General features: G+C 40.8%; 1 protein-coding gene across 1 annotated transcript; it reads left to right on the top strand.

Moving 5' to 3' along the window:
* Positions 1-10,457: 10,457 nt before the first annotated feature.
* XKRX (XK related X-linked) lies at positions 10,458-22,792 on the top strand (the record flags this gene model as incomplete). Its single annotated transcript, XM_080652167.1, has 3 exons — positions 10,458-10,792; positions 14,962-15,230; positions 22,047-22,792. The coding sequence occupies 3 exons, from the start codon at positions 10,458-10,460 to the stop codon at positions 22,790-22,792; spliced, it is 1,350 nt and encodes a 449-aa protein (XP_080508293.1).
* Between the last annotated feature and the right edge of the window lie 317 nt (positions 22,793-23,109).

Here is a 23,109-nt window from a genome sequence, read left to right as displayed (position 1 = left end):
GAGCAGCTAAAAGAAAAATGAATGGAAAAGAATGAGGTTTAAGGGACCTTTGAGACAACATGAAGCATAACAACATCCAAATTATAGGGGTACCAGAAGGAGAAGAGCAAGTGAGCGAAAAATTGAGAATCTATTTGAAGAAATAATGACTGAAAACTTCCTTAACTGGTGAAGAAAAAAGACACACAAGTCCAGAAAGCACAGAGAGTCCCAAACAAGATGAGCCCAAAGAGGTCTGCACAAAGACCCATCATAATTTAAATGGCAAAGATAAAAGACAAAAGGGAATCTTAAAACCAGCAAGAGAAAGGCAAACTGTTACTTACAAAGTAGTTCACGACCTACAAGGGAGCTCCAATAAGACTATCAGCTGATTACTCAATAAAATATTTCAGGCCAGAAGGGATTGGTATCAAGTATTCAAAGTAATTAGAAGCAAGGATTTGAAGCCAAGACTACTCTATCCAACAAGGCTGTAATTTAAAATTGAAAGTGAAATAAAGAGCTTCCAAGACTGAAAAGGCTAAAGAAGTGTATTACCACCAAACCAGCATTGCAATAAATGTCAAAGGGACTGCTGGAAGAAGAGAAATAGAGAATGAGGGAGGAACATAGGCATAAAGAATAAAAATGGCAATAAATAAGTGCCTATCAATAATCACTTTAAATGTGAATGGCTTAAATGCTCTAGTCAAAAGACATAGGGTAGCTGAATGGATAAGAAAGACCCATATATATGCTGACTACAAGAGACCCACCTCAGAACAAAAGATACATACAGACTAAAAGTAAAGGTTTGAAAAAAGATATTTCATGCAAATGTAAATGAAAAAAAGCTGGTATAGCAACACATATATGAAAATATAGACTTTAAAACAAAGGCTAGAGTAAGAGACAAAGATGGACACTACATAATGATACAGGGAGCAATCCAAGAGGAGAACATAACCCTTGTAAACATTTATGCACCCAACTTAAGAGGGCCTAAATATGTAAAGCAAATGTTGATGGACAGGAAATGGTGACCTCTAATGACATGCTAGATCAGATGGACTTAATAGATACCTTCATAGCATTTAACCCCACAGCAGCTGAATATACATTGTTTTCAGGTGCACATGGAACATTTTTTATGGTAGACCATATGTTAGGTGACACAAAACAAATCTCAATAAATTTAAGAAGATTGAAATCATATCAAGCATCTGCTCTAACTATAATGGTATGAAACTAGAAATCAATCACAAGACAAAAACTGAAAAACACACAAAGACATGGAGGCTAAATAACATTTTCCTAAACAATGGATTGGTTACAATGAGATCAAGGAAGAAATCAAAAGATACTTTGAAACAAATGAAAACGAGAACACAGCAACCCAAAATCTTCGGGTCACAGGGAAAACAGTCCCCAGAGGGATGTCCTTGAGGCCCACCTCAAGAAGCAAGAAAAATCTCAAGTAAATAATCTAACTTTACACTTAAAGGAACTGAAAAAAGAACAACAAACAAAGCCCAAAGTGAGAACAAGGAAGAGCAGAATCAGAGCAGAAATAAATGACATAGAGTCTAAAAAAACAATGCAAAAGGTCAATGAAACCAAGAGTTAGTTCTTTGAAAAGATAAACAAGACTGACAAAACTTTAACTTTTACATATTTAAGTCCTTTTATGTTGGGTGCATAAATGTTTATAAGGTTATGTTCTCTTGTTGGATTGCTCCCTATATCATTATGTAGTGTCCTTCTTTGTCTCTTACTTTAGCCTTTGGGTTTTTTTTCTCAAGAAAAAAATAGAAAGCTCCCCACAAAAATAAAATCAGAAATGAAAGATGAGAAGTAACAACTGACATCACAGAAATACAAAGGATTGTCAGAAAATATTACTAACAAATATATGCCAACAAATTGGACAAGCTGGAAGAAATGAATAATATCCTAGAAACGTACAATCTTCCAAAACTGAATCAGGAAGAATCAGAGAATCTGAATAGATAGATGACAACTAGTGAAATTGAAGAAGTAATTAAAAAACTCCCAACAAACAAAAGTCATGGACCCGATGGCTTCATAGGCGAATTTTACCAAACTATCAAAGAAGAACTAACATCTATCCTTCTCAAACTATTCCAAAAATTTTAAGAGGAGGGAAGACTCCCATGCTCATTTTACGAAGCCAGCATTATCCTATTTCCAAAACCAGATAAAGATACTACAAACAGAGAAAATTATGGGCCAATATCCCTGATTAACATAGAAGCTAAACAAAATATTAGCAAACCAAATCCATCAATACATTAAGAAGGTCATACACCATGATTAAGTGAGATGTATCATAGGGATGTAAGGTTAGTGTAATATCTGCAAATTAATAAACATGAAACATCACATAAACAAAATGAAGGATAAAATCTACATGATCATATCAATAGATACAGAAAAAAGCATCTGATAAAATCCAGCACCCATCTCTATATATAAAAGGCTAATATGCTAAGTGTCTGACCATCCAACTGGTTGCTATGACACACACTGACCACCAGGGGGCAGACACTCAATGCAGGAGCTGCCATGACGCGCACTGGCCATTTACAGAGAAATGGCACCACGGACCTGGTGCCCACAAAGCAACACTCAGCTTCCCCCAAGTGGGACACAGGCCCTGCCACCACCCCAGAGCAACGACACCCCACCAAATTGCAGCTGATGCTGCTGAGACCCCATGGCACAAAATGTGGCCCACAGCCCAGCCCAGAAACAGTCACTGTGGGCGCCAGGTAATGATGTCACGTAGCAACGCCTGGCTTCCTCTCCCTAGTGACTAGCCTCCTTGCAGTTTCTTCAGCCCAGGAGCATGGCTTGCTTTTTAGCCAGGTGGAAACATTTTACACTTTAACCAAATGTCTGTGAAGCATTTTCCTGTGCCTCATCTCATTTGATCCTCACAGAAGTCCTGGAGTAGGTGGATAGGAAACTCAGCAGAATCCTGTTTTCTTTTCGTTAGCTGGAAAACAGAGATTTAGAAAGCTTAGAAACTTGACCTGAATGAAAAGAAGTAAGAAATGGTGGACCTTGAAAAATGACTTCAGGTTTTCTCACTGTGCAGAATATAGTCAAACACTGCTGCAGGTAAATACTTTACCCTTTGTTTTCTCTGTGTGATCTACAATAATAATCTGCTTCATGTTGATATTTACTGCTGTGTTGCTGACAATTACCTGAAAGAGAAGTTGGGGTGCTTTACTGAGCTGGAAAAAGTTTACCTAAATCAGAAAGCAGGACTAATTAAGCAAGTTTACCTATATATATAAAGGTCTTGCTGGTGCCAATCACACATGTGTGTTTCCATCTGTCATTGTTGATCATGAATTTGGTTGACACTTCTATTATAGAGAAAGGGCAAATAGTGATCTTAAAATATTTCTTCTAATTAATTTCCTTTAGATGTGCACAAATCCATGCACCGGGCCACGAGTTTATGATAAACACTCTCAGCAACGTGGGAATAGAGGAAACATACCTAAATGTAATAAAGGCCATATGACAAACCCACAGCCAACATCATACTCAATGGGCAAAAACTACACGCATTTCCCTTAAGATCAGGAACAATACTGGGATGTCCACTTTCATCATTTATATTCAACATAGTACTGGAAGTCCTATTTATTCTCGGAATTTAACTATGAGAACTACTGCCCAAGGAATGGTAAATTGGAAAGATAATCATTATATTGAATTTGGGGTGGCCTATAAAATTAGTGACAAGAGCTGACTAGCAATTCCAGTTATTTCATTTGAGATTTCATAAAGACTGAATTAGGTGCTCCCTACGTCCTCCGACAGACTAGGTGAATCTATCATAACCCTTACCATGCTGTGTCATAATTGAATGTTTTGTCCCTTCCTTGTATAATCTAGAGGGTTCTTAGTTAGAGCAACAGAAATTTACTGGCTAATTTAAACAGAAAATGTTTGTCTTGAAAGCAAATTGAATAGCTCACAAATCACACCTTTGATTGGAAAACCAGACTCAGGGCTACACAGCTGCCATAGTTACTACCACTGCCACTGCTAGCACTGTTAGTGTGTTAGCTCAGGTCCTTGGAGGAGCAGATACCAAGCTGGGATTAGACATGGAAGAGATTTCTTGGGAAAAATGCTTGTGAGAGAAAATAGTGGGCAAACTGGAGGAAACTGGGAGAGCTGTCTGACTGGTGTAAATCTGACCTTATGGGTGAGAGAAGGAAAGAAGGTTGGATAGGAAGAGTCATAGACTAAAGTGCAGTGCTAATAAAGTTTAGTGAGGCTGATGGAATGTCCTGTTGCCAAAGTCACAGGTCACATAGTCCTGTGTCTCCCAGAAATTGTCCTGACTTAGTATCTCAGTGCTTAGTCATTGGCTGGGAGCAGTGTAGCCTCAGAGCAAAGCAGCAAATATTGGAGTGAATTGAGAGCACAGCTGCTGGGGCAAAGGTCAATTACACTCTCCACATTGGTAGAACCAAGAGGCACATTTTCATGACTGTCTCAATTGGAGAAGATTGTCCACTTCTGTGGGTCACTGGCTCCCAATTCAAGGGATGGATCCTTGGATTGAGTGAGCCTAAGTTACATGCCTATGCCCCGACTGTAAAGGGGACCTGCTTCCTATCAAGATTCTTATATTCTCTCCCCCAAATAAAGAAGTTCAAATGCTGGACAGCAACACCCTCAAAGGACAAATGTATTCTATACTCCCTGAGAGCAGAGATCTTTGCCTTGCTTGTTGCTATTACAAATATTTACAAATAAATGTTTATTGAAGTAATTGAAAGAACGTGGCCAGCTGGTATTCAAATGACTTACACACACACACACAGAGAGAGAGAGAGAGAGAGAGAGAGAGAGAGAGAGAGAGAGAGAATCAGTCAATCACTTTAGCCATCACAGAAATGCAAATCAAAAACCTCTGTGTGGCTATAATAAAAAGATAACAAGCGTTGTCAAGGATATGGAGAAATACACTGCTGATGGAAATATAAAATGGTGCAGCTACTTTGGAAAAGTCTGGCAATCCCTCAAAATTTTACATGTAGTTGACACATGATCCAATTTTTTACTTGTAGGCATATACACAAGTGAATTGAAAACATGTTTATGCAAAAACGTGTACACAAATATTCCTAGCTGCATTATTCATAATAGCCAAAAAGTAGAAACAACCCCATGATGGCTAATTTTATGTGTCAACTTGGCTAGGCTATGGTTCCCTGTTGTTTGGTCAAATGCAGTCTAGATGTGTTGTGAAGGTATTTTTTAGATATGATTGACATTTAAATTACTAGATGTTGAATAAAATAAATTAAGAGCAAAGACTGAGGCCCCCTGAAGAAGAAGGAATTCTGCTTCCAGATTGCAACATAGAAATTCTGCCTGTTTCCAGCTTTTGTACTCAAAACTGCAACATCACCTCTTTCATGAATTTATAGCCTGCTGGCATGTCTACAAACCAGGCCCCATAATTGTGTGAACCAATTCCTTAAATCTCTCTCCCTTCCCCTCCCCATTCTGTTTTTCTGAAAAACACTGACTAATACAAACCCTTATTCCACCAGCAGATTAATAGATAAATAAAATGTGGTATATCCATGCAATGGAATATTATTCACCATAAAAAGAAATGAAGTACTGACACATGCTACAGCATGGATGAACTTTGATAACATTATGATAAGTAAAAGAAGCTAGACACACAAAAGGCCATATATTATATTATCACATTTATGTGGACTGTCCAGAATAGAAAAAAATCCATAGAGATAGAAAGTGGATTAGTGATTTTTCTAGTCTGGGGGTGGGGAGGAGTAATGGCGAGTGAAAACTTAATGGGTATTGGGTTTCTTTTGGGGGTGATGAAAATATTCTGGAGCTAGGTAGTGGTAATGGCTGCACAACATTGTACTAAAACCACTGAATTGTATTCTTTAAATGAGCAAATAGTGTGGTCTGTAAATTATATCACAATACAACCATTATTTAAAGAATAAATCATTTCTCTTAAATAAATAAACCCCCTCTCCCAACCCTTCCCTCCATCAGAACTGCCTGGAAAAACCCTTCACCCCCAAATTCCATGCTGCATTTTGTGGTAGTATTTCTTTGCCTTCGGTGCTAACAGGGATGATCATTTTAACATATTTTTAAAAATAAGAATGCTAGGGGTGAGGGCTTCAGGGAACTCCCTTGTGTTTTGACTCCAGGACCAGATTCTACCTATGGAGGATACTGATGAGGGAGTGGCTTAGAACAGGATAGGCAAAAGCCTTTGTCCTCAGGGAGCTTACAGGGAAAAGAGAAGGCCCAGAACACACATGAATGATTTTGCATTGGATATCTTTTAAAGATTCTAACAGTCCAAACTCATCATTCTACAGAAGAAATCCATTCTTCCATCCTAGCTACTGATTCTCCAGGCCTTGCACATCACTTCCCACCAACTAGTGTTCTGTGACTGGACTATTAGCCACTTGCTGCACATCTCTCACCATCCTCTCCCCTTGGGAATGCCAGCTACCTCTTATAAATCAGCTCTGGTTGCAGTGGCTTTGAAAGCTCAAACCTATCCCCAAGCCTTATATGATTCAGAGGGGTTCTGAATCCTGATAAAGCTGTCAAGAGCTTTTAGACCCATTTTTTGCTCCTGCTCAGTTGGGAGTTGGAGATAGGGGTGGGTGAGGAGTCAAATTTGGGTAACCCTTTCCTACAGAATTTTGGTTCTCCATGAAGAAGAGGAAATTGACCCCCAAACACTACCTAGCAGTCAGGCGACAGGTAGCCTAGGGGTACCATCTCAGGTGACCAGTCCTTGGAAGATCAGTACTTTTAATGGGGAAGGGGTTCACAGGGCCTCAACAGTCTCCTGACTGTCAACATTTCCAGTCTTTAGTCCTATGAAGAGTAAAGGGCTGAAGTCTGGAGATTGCTAGAAAGAGGAAAGAGAGTTGGACAGATACGGCAAATTCTCAGTTTCTCCCAGCAGAGCAAAGGAACAGGGAAATAAGAGACCAGAGGATTTAGTGACCTAAAGCGCCAGAGAGTCCTGGGGCTGAAAATAGAGAAGCAGGTGGGTGAGGGGGATCAGATGGCAGGGAATTTACAGGTCTATACCAGCCATGGGGGAATCCAGAAAAAGTGTAACAGCGGGGGCTCTCCCTTCAAGGAACATATGATAATTTAGTTGTGGGGTAAAAATTAATACACTTGAAATAATTTGTAATTTGGTGCTAAACTGTGGTATCGACAAAAAAGCACTGTAGGAACTTTGAGAATGACAGATCATGTAGGTTGGCATCCTCTGTGAGCTGAATGGCTGGCTTAGGCAGTGTGTGTACCAAGGAATGTTATGCCCTGGCTACAGTGGCTACATCTTTTAGAGATGAGTGTGCCTGAGTCTAGCGTGGTTTCCTGGAGGAAGCATGGGGGAGGAAGTTTCATTATCATCACCATTTGTCAATCACTATCGTTATCAACAAGAACTACAGTAAACATTAATTGAGCATCTCTCCCTGAGTATACATATTTGTTGGAGAGGCAGGGCAAACACAGAAATTGTTGAAGGACTAATACAAGATAGCATGTGCCACTAGCAAAAAGACAGAGGGAAAAGTGAAGGTTGGGGAAGTAAGAGAAGGCTTCCACTGGAGGAGGTAGTACAGGCATATCTTGGCGATTTTGTGGGTTCAGTTCCAGATCACTGCAGTAAAGTGACTTGTAATATTTTTGCTGGTGGAGGGTCTTGCCTTCAAGCACAATAAAGTGAAGGACAACAAAACAAAGTATGCCTGTACTTGAGCTGACCCTTAAAGAAAGGGTAGGGTTTGGACTATAGAAAAAAAGAGTGAAAGGTTGTGTAAATGACCTTAATAAGGCACAGAGGTGGGAGTGAACAAGGTAGGTATGATTAAGTGATACAACCTACTGGACTGGAGCAAAGGGTGTGTGATAGGGTAAAGTGGGCAATGAAGTTGGAGAGGGAAGTACTAGTGTGGTGATTATAAAGAGTCTTGAATGGCAGACAAAAAGAGTTGTTTTGGAACAAAGGAGGAAGGCCTCGTAGATTTATGTATTTGGGGAGTGATGAAGGCACAGGGAAGGAGAACAGGCTAAAGGAAAAATACTGGGATTCTACATTTTTCTTAGCTTCAGTCTCCAGTGGTAGAGTGACCAACTCATCCTATCTCAACAGACTTGAGATGAGTTTGTCACCTTACTTGAATTCCATCTTGAGAATAGGTTCCTAAAAAGCCCCCAAGAAGTTCTGCATCATATACTGTTGGTGGAGAACCTATGCCAGTTGGAAAGTCCCAAACAATAAACACTATGTGTGAGGTGTTCTCAGATAGTGTTAAGCCACCTTGTAAAACAGAAAAGAGGAAAGATCAGCCTGCTAGCCCAGCTGGTGGCACAGGTGCAGACCAAGATGGGGCAACTGTTTCAAAGGCAACACACTTTATCAGTTGATATGTCTCTGAATCAGCCCTTGGAGAAGGAGGCAGCAATTGCAGGGATTTTAAAAACCAACACGAAAACAAGACTAAGTCTTTCATTATTTTGGTGGCTGCTACTTGACCACTCCTCACATAGATTCTTTTTACTAACTTCCTGCAGCAAAATGAGATTGGCACAGGCACTGCTACATTTATATTACTACCAGGTTGCAGATGTTTCTCTGTGGTTTAGAACAGTGGTCGGCAAACTGCGGCTCGCGAGCCACATACGGCTCACGAGCCGCGGTTTACCGCTCTGTTGACTAATGAGTTTGCTGATCACTGGGATAGGGGCTTAATCACAAGGAACAACAACAGCCTGTAATTATTGGAATCGAGAGTCTAGAACCTCTAAACTTTAGAATTATGCAAAGGAAGGCATGAAAACAAAAGCTCAGTGAGGTGGGGAAGTATTGCTCTTAAGAATCTAGGCTATTTTCAGGGCTTTTTAAGACAACCCTCTTAGTTTTCATTAACAGCTCTCTTGGCTCCTCTCCAGTTTATTTAGATTTTGGCACCTCTTCAGAACCTTCCAGCCCAAGACCTGTAAGTTCATTCTAAAGTTCCTATACTGGCCTCATTTTGCAAGTGGAGAAATCAAGGCATATAATATGAGCTTTCATTGTCTGTGGGCTAACCTGGAGTCTTGACCTTCCCCTATCATTTTCTATCTTCCCTTTGCTGCATAGAGTCTTGCCTAGAAAGGAAACGCTATGGCCCAATTGCCTCCCAGGTCTTCCCTCAACCGCATGGTGGTATTATCTGGAGGGCAATAGGACCTAGGGAGGTTCAACCCTGAAGCCCAGAGAGACACACCTGCCCAAGCGTGGGTTGAGAGAGTGTGGGAGCAAGCTAGTTAGGGAGGGCGGAGTAGAAGCAGGCGTCTGCTGCTTCGGGGAAGACAATAGCTGTGGCTCCCTTTGGGGTCCGGAGTCCTGGCGAGAAGTGCTTCTGAAGATTGAAGTGCTTCTGAAGATTGATCCAAGCCCCTTTTTTTCGTGCCTCTCCACACTGAGCATCCCGCCCTGGAACTCTCAAGCCGACTTTGTTTGGCCCCAGTTGTTCCTCCCTTTTAGCTAGCTCCAGTCATCAGTGCCTTAGTTCTCGAAGCCACCGTCCTCTCACTGCTGAACTAGGACCCCTGCAGCATCCGGCAGCAGATGGCACTCAAGTTTGGCGGCATCTGCCCGGCCAGGTTGGCGCCCCGCACGTCGTGCTTCACGCAAGCAAACTTTTTTTCATGGGAAAGAAGCCCCTCCAGCTTTCTCTTAATCCTGCAGCGCGCGCTCAGCTTCTCTTCCTGAAGACTGCGCTCAGTGACAGGGTTGTGGCCTCCCTCCGGCCCAGGGCCCGGCTGCCTTGGGGGCGGAGCTTGCGGAATCTGAGAAGCCATCCTGAGAACCGTCGACTAAGCGTGGGTCCTGAGAGAGAACCGGGCGAGAAGGCAAGCTAAGAGCCACTCAGGCTGCGCCCCCTCTACTACCCTGGCTCAGTTCTTGGCTGATTTAAGAGGGCTATCCTCCTGCCTGGCGGCGGGGGGGGGGGCGGGGGGTGGCTGAGAAAGGAGGAGCCCACACGGAAACAGCTGTCCCCATGGCCCTTCAACTGCCTGGAAATGGATTTTGGACCGGGCACAAAAATGCTTGCTTTTGCCTTGTCCAAGTTTCAGGGCACGTATGTTGACAATTGGAATCCTGAGCCAATCGAGAATCAAGTTCAAAGTGGTACTCCTGGGCTCTCCATCTCAGACCTCAACAAATCTAATTTGAGACTGGAAGAGAGGGGTCTCCTGCTCTATTAGATCTCCGTTCTGGAATTGGACTTGACAGCTCTTCTCACCAATACTTGGACTGCAGTGGCTTCAGGGTTCTCTTAGGGGGTTTGGGAAGGGTTCTCTCTGAAGACCAGACCAAAACGCTCAGAACCTTGACAATGGACCGAGTTTATGAAATGCCTGAGGAGCCAAATGTGGATCCAATTTCATCTCTGGAGGAAGATGTCATCCGTGGGGCCAACCCCCGATTTACCTTTCCATTTGGCATCCTTCTCTCCACCTTTCTGTACTGTGGGGAGGCTGCATCTGCCTTGTACATGGTTAGAATCTATCGAAAGAATAGTGAAACCTACTGGATGGCATACACCTTTTCCTTCTTTATGTTTTCATCCATTATGGTCCAGTTGACACTCATTTTTGTCCACAGAGATCTGGCCAAAGACAAGCCACTATCATTGTTTATGCATCTAATACTTTTGGGACCTGTTATCAGGTGAGTAACCTTTTAATCTCTTCCCACCTCCCCTCTTCCCTTTCCCCCCACCACTACCCCAAACTTGTGCAGAGAAAGATGAAGTTAATATTTATGAGACTGATACTGTGCCTCCCATTGATTCTCTCATTTCCTCCCACTCTTGGCTTCCCTGCCTACCATCCAAAAAATATTATCTGAAGTCTTAAATGCCACCAAGATGAACATGTGACATGTACCTGTGTTCCAAAAGTATGTATGGTACCATTGATACACCTAGATTAGACAAAATTTGCTATCTGGATTTGGGTTGGGAAAATTGGTAGGGACCAACTGATGTGGTCACCTTGTGCACATAGGCCATATTTAAGTGAAGAGTGTGTTATTTTGACTCTGCCTTTTAGATGCTCTATAAATTGAATGAAAGTTCCTAACCCCTACATCTCATCTCACATTCAGTTTCTTTATCCTGAACTTCTTGGGCTGATATTTTAAGCCATCTGTGGTCATCTGGTATCCCAATTCACTGTAATTCATTTTTCTCTGCCAGTTCATACGATTCCTGTTTATCTCTTTGTATCTTTTTGAAGTAAAGGTACATGGTTAGAAAAGGGCAAAGAAAGATGGTCCGTTTGTCCATCTGGATGCTGTAGCACAATGTAGTAGCATCAAGTATTTCCATTTGATTGCCTTGAAGATACAAGAATGTGTTGTATCCCAGGGAGACAGGCATCTGTGTCAGCAGTCTCATCTGGACGCTATGGGATTATCCAGATAGGGTGATGTTGCAAAACTTATGAAGTCAGGAGAAAGGAATGGACCAAGTTTGTCTTGATTGCAAGAGAGGCAGAAACCTACAGTCAGCCGAGGAATATGGGTCAGAGTGCTGATGTTGTAATTTCAATGGGAAGATATCTTATCCTTGTGGAAATAAACACGGTCCAAAACTGATTAAGGATGGAACTTCCACTTTAAAATTTAAAAAAAAATATATATATATATATATATTTTTAAATATATTTTATTGATATTTTACAGAGAGGAAGGGAGAGGGATAGAGAGCTAGAAACATCAATGAGAGAGAAACATCGATCAGCTGCCTCCTGCACACCTCCCACTGGGGATGTGCCTGCAACCAAGGTACATGCCCTTGACTGGAATCGAACCCGGGACCCTTCAGTCCGCAGGCCGACGCTCTATCCACTGAGCCAAACCGGTTTCGGCTAAAAATATATTTTTAAACAGGGAGGAATTGATTAGGCTCCATCAGAGCAAATATGAGATATAAACAGAAACAGTGGCCTGGAATTCAGGAGACCTGTTATTTAGCCCTAACTGTGTCACTGACTAGTTGCATAGCCTTGATAAAATCTTTGAAGATGCCTTGACCCACAGTTTCTTCATCTGTAAAATAAATGGGTTGTATGGGCTAGATCATGGGTCTCAAATGCTTACAGAGGCCAGGCAGGCATCATAAATTAATAAAATGGGCCATGTATGAGAAAAACAGTAGCTTCATGTATAATGATAAATGAAAAGAAAGTTCCATGTTAAATTATGGAGAGTAGTGATGACTGTGGCAATCTGGAGTCCACATGATCTTCCTCCTTTGAAGCAGACTAGAACTCCTGCCCATTGTTTCCCTGTTGAAATTCAGACCCAGTATTGCCAGATCCCCCAACTTTTCAGGAGAAGCTCCCAAAATAGAATTTGATATGAAATACTATGATTTTAAATTTTGGCACATGACTAATAAAATAAAAACATAGTATATGCCAAACAAATCACAGCTATTGATCAGATGTGACTTAGCTGGCCTACATCTAACCTTTGGACTAGGTAATCTAAAAAGGTCCTTTTCAGTTCTAAATCTTTGAAGTTAAGCTGTAAAAGGAAGACCTCATCAACTTAGAAGCAAGAAATTTAGAGATGTCACTAGAGGAGCATGGAATCCATTCTTCTCTCCCTTTTCAAATGCAAGATATTGAGTTAATAGATCAAGTACTCTCAATATGCAAATGTCAGGAAGTTCATACCAGCCCCCAGTTCTGACTTCTCCTTTTTGCTTTGTGGCCTCCCAAGCCATCTTTGATTTGGATGCCACCATATGGAGTGTTGAATACTATATTTTATTTTTGTCATTTAGCTTCCGCTAGAAATGATTGGAAAGCATTTATAATATCAGTTAGCCCCACAGCATGGAAAAAAAAACAATTAAAAGCTCATAAATTATATCCTCAATATGCTTATTTTCAAGACAAATAACTTTTTAGGTAGATAGGAACTTGATTAGTGCTATTAGGCAAATGAAGGTATTTGGAGGACCTAGCTCCCTTTAAAAAATATTTTTTATTGATTTTAGAAAGGGGAAGGGAGAGAGAGAGAGAGAGACATTGATGTGAGAGAATGTGAGAGAGAAACATTGATTGGCTGCCTCCTGCACACCCCCTACTGGCCATCGAGCCTGAAACCCCCCTGTCTGGGAATCAAACCTTTGACCTCTCGGTGCATGGGACAGTGCTCATCCAACTGAGCCACACTGGCCAGGGCTGGGTTTCCTTATATAAATGCAAAGATAACTTCTGGAAATGAAAATGTACTCTAATTTACTGAAGTTTATAAGCAAGGCAAACACCCTTACTTAAACCAGTACTAGTAAATATCCTTAAGACTAGAAGCATAAAAGAGAATGCTTTATGCAACTGCCACCCTCAAAATTTTATTCAGCAATAGCATTGATAGGCTTGGGTTAAAATCTAAAATCTTTTGTTAGAAATGCACTTAGGCATTTTCCCTGAATAGGAAGAGAATGTTGCTTTTTTCTTCTCTGTTCTCTCCTATCTTTTTCTCTCCTGGGTTTTAGAGTTTGTCCCTAGAAAGTGGGTGTTTTGAACTACATGCTTCAGGCTGTCATACAAGCACCAATCTCAAAGGGATCCTGTGGAGAATGGCAGCTAGCACATGTTCCTCTTGGGAGCCAAAGGCCTAGGGAGCATACTGTATACATCTCTGCTTGTCTGTGGTCTATTTTTTTAATTAAATTATGCTGCTATTATTATTATTCTATCCTCTCATTATTTCTCACCTTGTTTTCTTTACTTTTTTCTCACTCTTTCACTTATTCAGCAAATACCCATTTATCAATTACCCACTATGTGATAAGGATGGTGGGCAAGATAAATATACCCCCTCCCACCCTCAGCCTATCAGAAAAGATGGCTTAATTTTCACAACTGCTCTTACTTATAATAAATAGTCCACAGTTTCCATTCATTTCAGGGTGAATAGAGGAAGTGGTAATTCAGGTGTTTAAAAACAAGATGATCTAGTTGCTTGTCTTCTATTCATTACATCAGAACTGCGAATGACTTCTTCTTTATATGGGGGAGATGGAAGGGGTACAGTAGGAAATGTGGTCTTATCACTATTTCAAGGGCAGTAGGCTCTCATTAGTATGTTTCCCTCTTTATAAAGAGATAATGGAATTTAAAAGGCTGCTGTTCCCAAACAGGTCCATAGGCCCCAAAAGCATCCCGTAGAGAAATCTTTTGAGATGCCCTAGGTCAGCTCGCGAGCCGCAGTTTGCCGACCACTGCCCTAGGTGTATAGTACATTAGGTTCTGAGTTGTCAGTTTTTTAAGTACCTTTGTTGCTAAATGGTTTTCCCATGTATGTGAGAGGTTTTCTCTAGATCCCAGTCAAAACTTGTTTGGCTGAGACACTCATAGCTGTAAGTTTTGTCTTGAAAAAGCAGAACTCAAAAGCCCCAATTATGGGGCTGAATGCTTTGAATAAGGAACACTTGACCTCAGGAACTTGAGGTGTTATGACAACCAAGACCTTTTGGAACATCATTATTCTCTCTCAACACATTGTTTAATTAATATCTTAATGTTCAAGGCACTTTCCTGCCTGTAGACTTATTCAATTCCTTAATTCCTCAAAGAGATACTTCTGAAATGGTGTTCTTAGGTCGGTGGGTAACTGACTCAAAAAGAAAAGAAAGGATTTAGATTCAAGTAACTTGCAGAAGGCACCACCAAGTCTTTGACTCACAAGAAATGTGTAGAATGGGAGAGAAGGAATGGCAAAAAGTAGCACTACCTCTCTGAGTTATCCTCCACCCCCCACTAAAACCTCCCTTTCCAGGACAGCTTTAGTTAAGTTCCCATGATGCTTTACCTCTGCAGATGTTTGGAGGCCATGATTAAGTACCTCACACTGTGGAAGAAAGAGGGGCAGGAGGAGCCCTATGTCAGCCTCACCCGAAAGAAGATGCTAATAAATGGCGAGGAGGTGCTGATAGAATGGGAGGTGGGCCACTCCATCCGGACCTTGGCTATGCACCGCAATGCCTACAAGCGTATGTCACAGATCCAAGCCTTCCTGGGTTCAGTGCCCCAGCTGACCTATCAGCTCTATGTGACCCTGATCTCTGCAGAGGTCCCCCTGGGTAGAGGTGAGTAGAGTCAGGATTGGGGAGGGCTCCGCTTAAATCAAGGGTCTTAGAAATCTAGAGCTGAGCTGTCTAATACACTGGCCAACAGCTTCCTGTGGCTATTAAAATGAAAAATTACATAAAAAATTTACTTTCTCAGACATACTAGCTACATTTCAATTTTTCAATAGCTATGTGTGGCTAGTGGTCACTTATTGGACAGCACATATGTTACAGAACATTTCTATCATTGTAGAAAGTTCTGGATAGCACTGGTAGATAGTCAAAGAACTTGGGAATCCAGACATCTAAGGCCTGCCACATTTCTTAGACTGAGGTAAGCTATTTAGACTAAAAATGCCACAGATAAACCCTCTCTGGGCTAGTAATAAATGCTCTCAGAAGAAGCTAGTAATCCCAGCAGTCAGTAGGACATTTTCTCTAGCCTAAAGTGTTTAAATTATACTGAGGATTTTTTGTTTGTTTGGTTGGTTGGTTTCTTTAGGGATGACCATATTTAAATAAGAGGTGCCCAAATGTTACTGATCATGAAGTTCCTTTTTACAGTTACATTTTCTACTCAGACCTGAATCAATCTGAGTGTGGGGAAGATAGGAATCTGTATTTTTTTAATGTAGCTAGTTGAGTCTGATCAGCCATATTTGGAAGCCATTGGTTTAATTACTTCTCCCAACTCCAGTGGGGAGAAAGAAATGGGGTGTGGAGTGAATACTGCTGAGAGTCACACCTGATCCCATTTCTGACCTTCTCTGTGATCTTTGGAGGAAGTTACCAAAGAGATCCCTGTCTTAATTCCCCATTTGCAAAAGAGAGATCCTGAGATGAGTAAGAACTTTGGCAGAGGATGAAATGTGAATCAATGTTTTCAAAGTTGAGATAAAGTACTGTTAATGACTTTTAATAGCCTGAGATTAGCTTCATCTGCTTGAGCTGGAGCTGCTACAGCTGTGGGTACAATTTTGGATCATTTTCTTATTATTAGGTGCTGACCCTGCTTGGCAAAGCCCCATGTCTCAAATAAGTGTAAGGAGAAAAATTTCCCTCTTTTGTATTTTTCTCCATTAAGTATTGTTCACGAAGTTCTATTGGTCTTGAAGCTTTTCACATATCTAGAATGGACAATAGTGGGAGGAGAAAGAAATGATAATGCTTAAAGAAATGATAATGATAAAATTCCTGAGAATTTTGAGGGCTATCAAATTATCTAATCAAAATATGTATATGTTACAGAAGTAATACACACACAAATCAATTGACCTAATTGTATATGCAAAGAAAAATTTATGGAAAGATATGCAAGAAACAATTTACCTCTGGGGAGTGGAAATGAGTCAGCCAACTTTTACTTTTTACTTTATACCCTTCTATATGGTTTGAAATTGTTATCATGATCTTGTTTTATTATTTTGGGTCCTTATTTTAAAAATTTTAAAGGTAATATTATTTTTATCCTTATTTTTTAATTATAAAAATCTGATAAAGACTCAAAGCCATACAGAATATATATAAAAGAGGAGATGTAATCTCACTTCCAAAAGGTAATCTCTGTTAATCATTCAGTATATATCCTTCCAGACTTAATTTTACTATCTATAAAAATAAAAGCATAATATGCTAATTAGACTGGATGACCTTCTGGACGACCTCTCGGACGAAGCAGAGGCTGCGAGGGAATCCCGGGTCCCGGGTGCCAGAGGGAAGTCAGTGCTGGCAGCTGGGGAAAGGAAGGCCTACTCTTACACAAATTTCGTGCATCAGGCCTCTAGTCCTATCTAATAAAAGAGTAATATGCAAATTAATCATCGCTCCACTACACCCACAAGCCAGGCCCACAAGCCACGCCCACCAACCAATCAGGAGCGAATATGCAAATAAACCCAACCAAGATGGCTATCGCCACAGAGAGCAGGAGGGAGGCTTGGGTTTCCCCAGGGATGGAGGAAGCCAAGCTTTCCGCCTGCCCTTGCCGGCCTAGGCCTCCACTCAAGGCTACAAAGTTTCAATGCTAGAAGATAAATATAGCCAAACAGAAATGGTGGCAGCCATGGAGCCGGAAAGAGCAGGAGGCTAGGGTTGCCCATGTTGATGGAGGAAGCCAAGTTTTCTGCACACCCTGGCCGGCTCAGGCCTCCGCTTAAGGCTACAAAGTTTCAATTATAGAAGATACATAAATCCCAACAGAAATGGCTGCTGCCACGGAGCAAGCAGAAGGCTTGGCTCCACTCCAAGCTACAAAGTTTCAATTGTAGAAGATAAATAAACCCCAGATACCAGGGCCTCCATTTGGGTCACCGGAGGGTGTGGCCGGCCTGAAAAACCACCACAGGCCCCTGGCCCAGGCCGCCCCACGCCCCAAGGGAACCCCCACCCTCATCCGGGACACTTTTCAGGGCAAACCAGCTGGCCCCCACCCATGCACCAGGCCTCTATCCTATCTAATAAAAGAGTAATATGCAGATTGACCATCACTCCAGCACACAAGATGGCTGCCCCCATGTGGTCAAAGATCCTGCCCCCATGTGGATACAAGATGGCCACCACAAGATGGCCAGCAAGGGAGGGCAGTTGGGAGGGACCAGGCCTGCAAGGGAGGGTAGGTGGGGGCAATCAAGCCTGCAGGGGAGGGCAGTTAGGGGTGATCAAGCCAGCAGAGGAGGGAAGTTGGGGGTGACCAGGCCTGCAGAGGAGGGCATTTGGGGGGGACCCAGACCTGCAGGGGAGGGCAGTTGGGGGGGACCAGGCCTGCAGGGGAGGGCAGTTAGGGGCAAACAGGCTGGCAGGGGAGCAGTTAGGCATCAATCAGGCTGGCAGGGGAGTGGTTAGGGGGTGATCAGGCTGGCAGGCAGAAGTGGTTAGGGGCAATCAGGAAGGCAAGCAGGCAAGCAGTTGGGAGCCAGCAGTCCTGGATTGTGAGAGGGCAGTCGGACATCCCTCAAGGGGTCCCAGGTTGGAGAGGGTGCAGGCTGGGCTGAGGGACACCCCCCCCTGCACGAATTTCGTGCACTGGGCCTCTAGTGTAAATATAAACATACATACAACATATACATGTATGTATGTTTTTGCCAAAAAAGAACTATATTAAACATTCTGTTAATCAGCGTCTTTTTTAAAAGTGAGCCAGTATGTTTTTCTTTTCAATTATTTATACATACACATATAATAATAAAAATGATAAATATATAATATATATTTTCCTTATATGGACTGGACCATTCTTTCTTATTCCCCCAGTCTTCTTTTGGTAGGATTGAAGTTTGTTTCTAATTTTTCATGCAAAATATTTTTCTAATTATAAACTATGCTCCACTGAACATCTGTATACTGGAATGAGACTTTGTATGATAAATCCTGAGCAGTAGAATTTCTGGGTAAAAAGATATGCATGTTTAGAATTTTATCAGTATTGCCAATACCACCCCCCAAAAAAGATTGTATGCATTTATATTCTCACCAACAATATATGAATGTGCCTGTTTCTTCATATCTTAAGCTAAATATTATTTACTTGTATAATTATAAAATAACTTATTTTAAGACATAATTTGCATTATTTATTATGAATGAAGCTCTACATCTTTTCATGTTTGGTCATTATGTTCTTTAAATTGCTTGTTTACATATTTTAGTCACTTTTTCTAGTGGTTTGTCTTTTTATTAATTTACTAGAGGCCTGGTGCATGAAATTTGTGCACAGGTAGGGTCCCTAGACCTGGCTGGCACTCAGGGCTGATCAGGGTCTTCTGGCTGCTGGGCCAGGGCCTTCCTTCCAGCTGCCAGCCGGGGCCGTCCTTCATTCTGTGCCACCCCCTGGTGGTCAGCACATGTCAAAGCAAGCGATCGAACTCCTGGTCTCCTGGTCAAACTCCCAAGGGGACACTTTGCATATTAGCCTTTTATATATATAGATAAGAGCTATTTATATATTCTGGCTATTAATCTTTTATCTGCTGTGGATAAGTATATGTGTATACATGTGTATGTCTTTTGTGTATATACACATATTTTAAATGTGCATTATACAGGTCATACATGTAACATGCAGCACATATGCTCAACACAAGTATAAGATCAACACTATACTTGTATCTTCTGGAATTCTGAAGGGTTAAATGTTTATGTATTTAAATTTTTATTGCTTTTAGATATTGTGGCTTTTTTACAAAGGCCTTTCACAACTCATATCAGATAGAGCAATTTATCCTGATCTTCCAAATAGAAGATTTTCCATCATCAATTTGTCAACTCCCCCACCAAAAAACAAAACAAAGCAAACAATAACAATGGTAAATGAAATAACAGTTCATTGACTCTGTTATTGGGATTACATTAAATTATTTAGGCTATTTTGGAAGGGATTTATATTTTTACAGGATCAATTAATTTCATATTAGAAGATGATATATTTCTCCATTTCATTAAATATTTTTAAATCACTGTTTGAGGTACAACTAATAAATGAAAACCTCTATCTATTTAATGTATACAACTTGATAAGTTTGGAGACAAGTATACCTCCATGAAATCTCACTACAATGCTGTAAGTATGCAGGTCCTATAGCAAGAATAGTTTTCTTGTTATAGGTCATTCAAATTTTATAAGGCTTATTTCTAGGTGTTCTATCAGTTTTTAAATTGCTTGATTTCCAAAGTGTCCTGGTAGTGCCAAAGTAAATGCACCCACTACACTTTTGGAAATAGGGGATGATGATAATGATGATAGTAGCTAGCAGATAGCATTTACTATGTTCCAGGCATTTCTCTAAGCCCTTTACATGTAATTATTTCATTTAATCTTCACAACAATCCTATGAGATAATTATTGTTATTATCCCCATCTTATAAATGAGGAAATAGAAGCACTGAGAGGTTAAGCAAATTCCCCAAGGTTCCATAAGTGAAAGGTAGCAAAGAATGGATTGGAATTCAGGATGTCTGCCTTTAGATCCTGTGTTTCTAACATATTACTATGCAAAGGATATAAAGGAAGCTTTTTAAAAAACTTTCTGACAATACAATTTCTTTTAAAGTTTTGTAAACTTTTTGGTTTAGTTTTCCTCCTATCTTCTTCTTGCTACCCCTTTTCTAATCCCCTTTTCTCTTGGAGGCATCTGGATTAGCACAGGTGATCAAATTCATTCACAGTATTATGATCTCTTTCGGCATGAGTCTATTTGTAGGAAGGCAGATGGAAGCTGTTTTTACATTTATTTGGAAGCATCAGCCTTTCCTTCTTTTATTACACTACTATGAATAAGTGAATTCTAATGAAAGGGAAAGCATCACCACACTTGGATAGATGTATGTACACTCTGACGTTCCCAACTCCTGAGCATTAAGTCTCAAGGATGGGACTGAGAGTGGTTTAGAAAGCTAAGACTATATCACATAATTATGTTGCACACCTTAAACTAATACAATGTTATATATCAATTATATCTTAATAAAAATTGAAAAAATAAAAATAATAAAGCTAAGAATAGAGCCTTTAAGAAAGTCTCTCATTCCAGTCTTTGAGATTCCAACACTCTACTTAGAGCTGAAAAAGATGTAGAAAAAAAATCCTTTAGGATTTCCATGGGGATGTTGTCACTTTTCTTGCAGATTATCTCACTGCTCTAGTTTCCTGGATGCAGTGTTTTCATGGGAACATAAAGCTCAAGTAGTTTTGGTTTTTGGATAAGTAACCCTCAGACCCTCTCATTCTCCTTGTGAGAACTAGATATTTCTTAGTTATCAGTATTCTTTGCTATAAAGGAATAAAAGAAAGGCAGCCATGGTGTTGTCTATAGTTAAGATTTAGTATAGCAGGTTAGGAAGTATTCTAATCCTTCAGGCCCTTCTACTCTAACATACAGTGGTATGGATGTTATAGGCTAGGAAATGGAGTTTTTATATTTTAAACCACTCTGCTGGAAGTTTGGCAATTCCTAAGGTATACCAAAACATTGGGGTGGCAAATTGCCATTGATAGTGATTAATACAAGTAACTCTAGAGTATCTCAGTGAATTTGGGGAACTGAGGTACATAGTTACTCAGTGACTTTCACAAGCTTCCACACAGCTGAACCAAGGACTTCTAAACATAAGTATTTTAAGCTGCCTCTCTAAACTCCGAATTCTTCATTAGTTCCACAAACATTTATTGAGCACATACTATATTCCAGGCAGTATGTTAGGCTCTGGGGATATATCAGTAAATAAAATAGACATGGTCCCTTCTGCCCTCATGGAATTTCCAGTATACATTCTGACACATTCTTGAAGCACTCATGAACAAGATTAATTCCTTGAAGCAGAACCACACCAAGGAAGGAATTTCTATAACCAAAGGCATTCTCTGTGAATCTCCTAAGACTGGATTATTTTTCAGATGAGAGCTCTTTCTGCCTCCTTCATTGTTTGCTCAGAAGCCTGTTTCATCAGGTAGATGCTGTCCTTTATCTTTATATGTGCTCCTCTTGTGTTAGTGACCTCTCGATGCTAGTTTTGAGATCCATTCTTTTTAAAAAGTTCATTGTGTATGTTTGTATGTTTATCAAAATATTACAATATATGTTCATCATGGGAAATTTAGAAAGTAGAGAAACATAGAAAAAGATTATAAAAACTGATGTAATCCTTATTATGAAAATACATATATTAGTTTATTTCTTTCTGGGTTTGCTATTTGTTTACATAGCTATGCTTATACATGAGTTTGCTCTTAACTGGGGCCTTCAAGTCTCCCTATCATCTTTCTGGACCTCTGGTCAGAATATAAGCTTCATCAACATTGACTTAATGCCTATTTTTTGTTTCTTTTTTTTCTCCTTACAGTTGTGCTAATGGTCTTTTCCCTGATATCTGTCACCTATGGGGCTACCCTCTGCAATATGTTGGCTATCCAGATCAAGTACGATGAATACAAGATTCGCCTTGGGCCACTAGAAGTTCTCTGCATCACCATCTGGAGGACATTGGAAATTACTTCCCGCCTCCTGATTTTGGTGCTCTTCTCAGCCACTTTGAAATTGAAGGCTGTACCATTCTTATTGCTCAACTTCCTGATTATCCTCTTTGAGCCTTGGGTTAAATTCTGGAGGAGTGGTGCTCAGATGCCCAATAACATTGAAAAAAATTTCAGCCAGGTTGGCACCCTTGTGGTGCTGATTTCCATTACTGTACTCTATGCTGGCATCAACTTCTCTTGCTGGTCAGCGTTGCAGTTGAAGTTGGCAGACAGGGACCTTGTTGAAAAAGGTCAGAACTGGGGACATATGGGCCTGCACTATAGTGTGAGATTGGTAGAGAATGTGATCATGGTCCTGGTTTTTAAGTTCTTTGGAGTGAAAGTGCTATTGAATTACTGCCATTCCTTGATTGCCTTGCAGCTCATTATTGCTTACCTGATTTCCATTGGTTTCATGCTCCTTTTCTTTCAGTACTTGCATCCATTGCGCTCACTCTTCACCCACAACATAGTGGACTACCTCCACTGTGTCTGTTGCCACTGGCACCCTCGGGGCAGGGTTGAGAACTTGGAGCCATCATTTGATGCTGAAGCAAGGCAAAGTGTTGTCTAATTCTATCTCCTGGGTATTTGGGGACGGGTTTAGGTGGCCAAGAACAACTGTGAAATTTAAGGAGAGGAGGAGGCTCATAGTTGAATACCCACCAGAATGTTTTGAGTGTTCTGGTAAAATAGGTTTTATTTCCTTAAGATCAACTGCTATGTTTGGACACCAAGATAGCCACCATATATTCATAAGGGTTAGAGATAGCATTTACACTCCTCCCACTCAGGTCAACTGTCTCGTCTCCCTATGGGATAACTTACCTCCATGCACCTTAGGCTCTCTGTGACCTTCTAGATCTGCTCATTTGCTTGAGGTGCATTACT

This window comes from Plecotus auritus (assembly GCF_963455305.1).
Source record: "Plecotus auritus genome assembly, chromosome: X".
NCBI lineage: Eukaryota > Metazoa > Chordata > Mammalia > Chiroptera > Vespertilionidae > Plecotus > Plecotus auritus.
The sequence above is the reverse complement of the archived record's forward strand: the minus strand, read 5'-3'. Positions and strand labels throughout refer to the sequence as shown.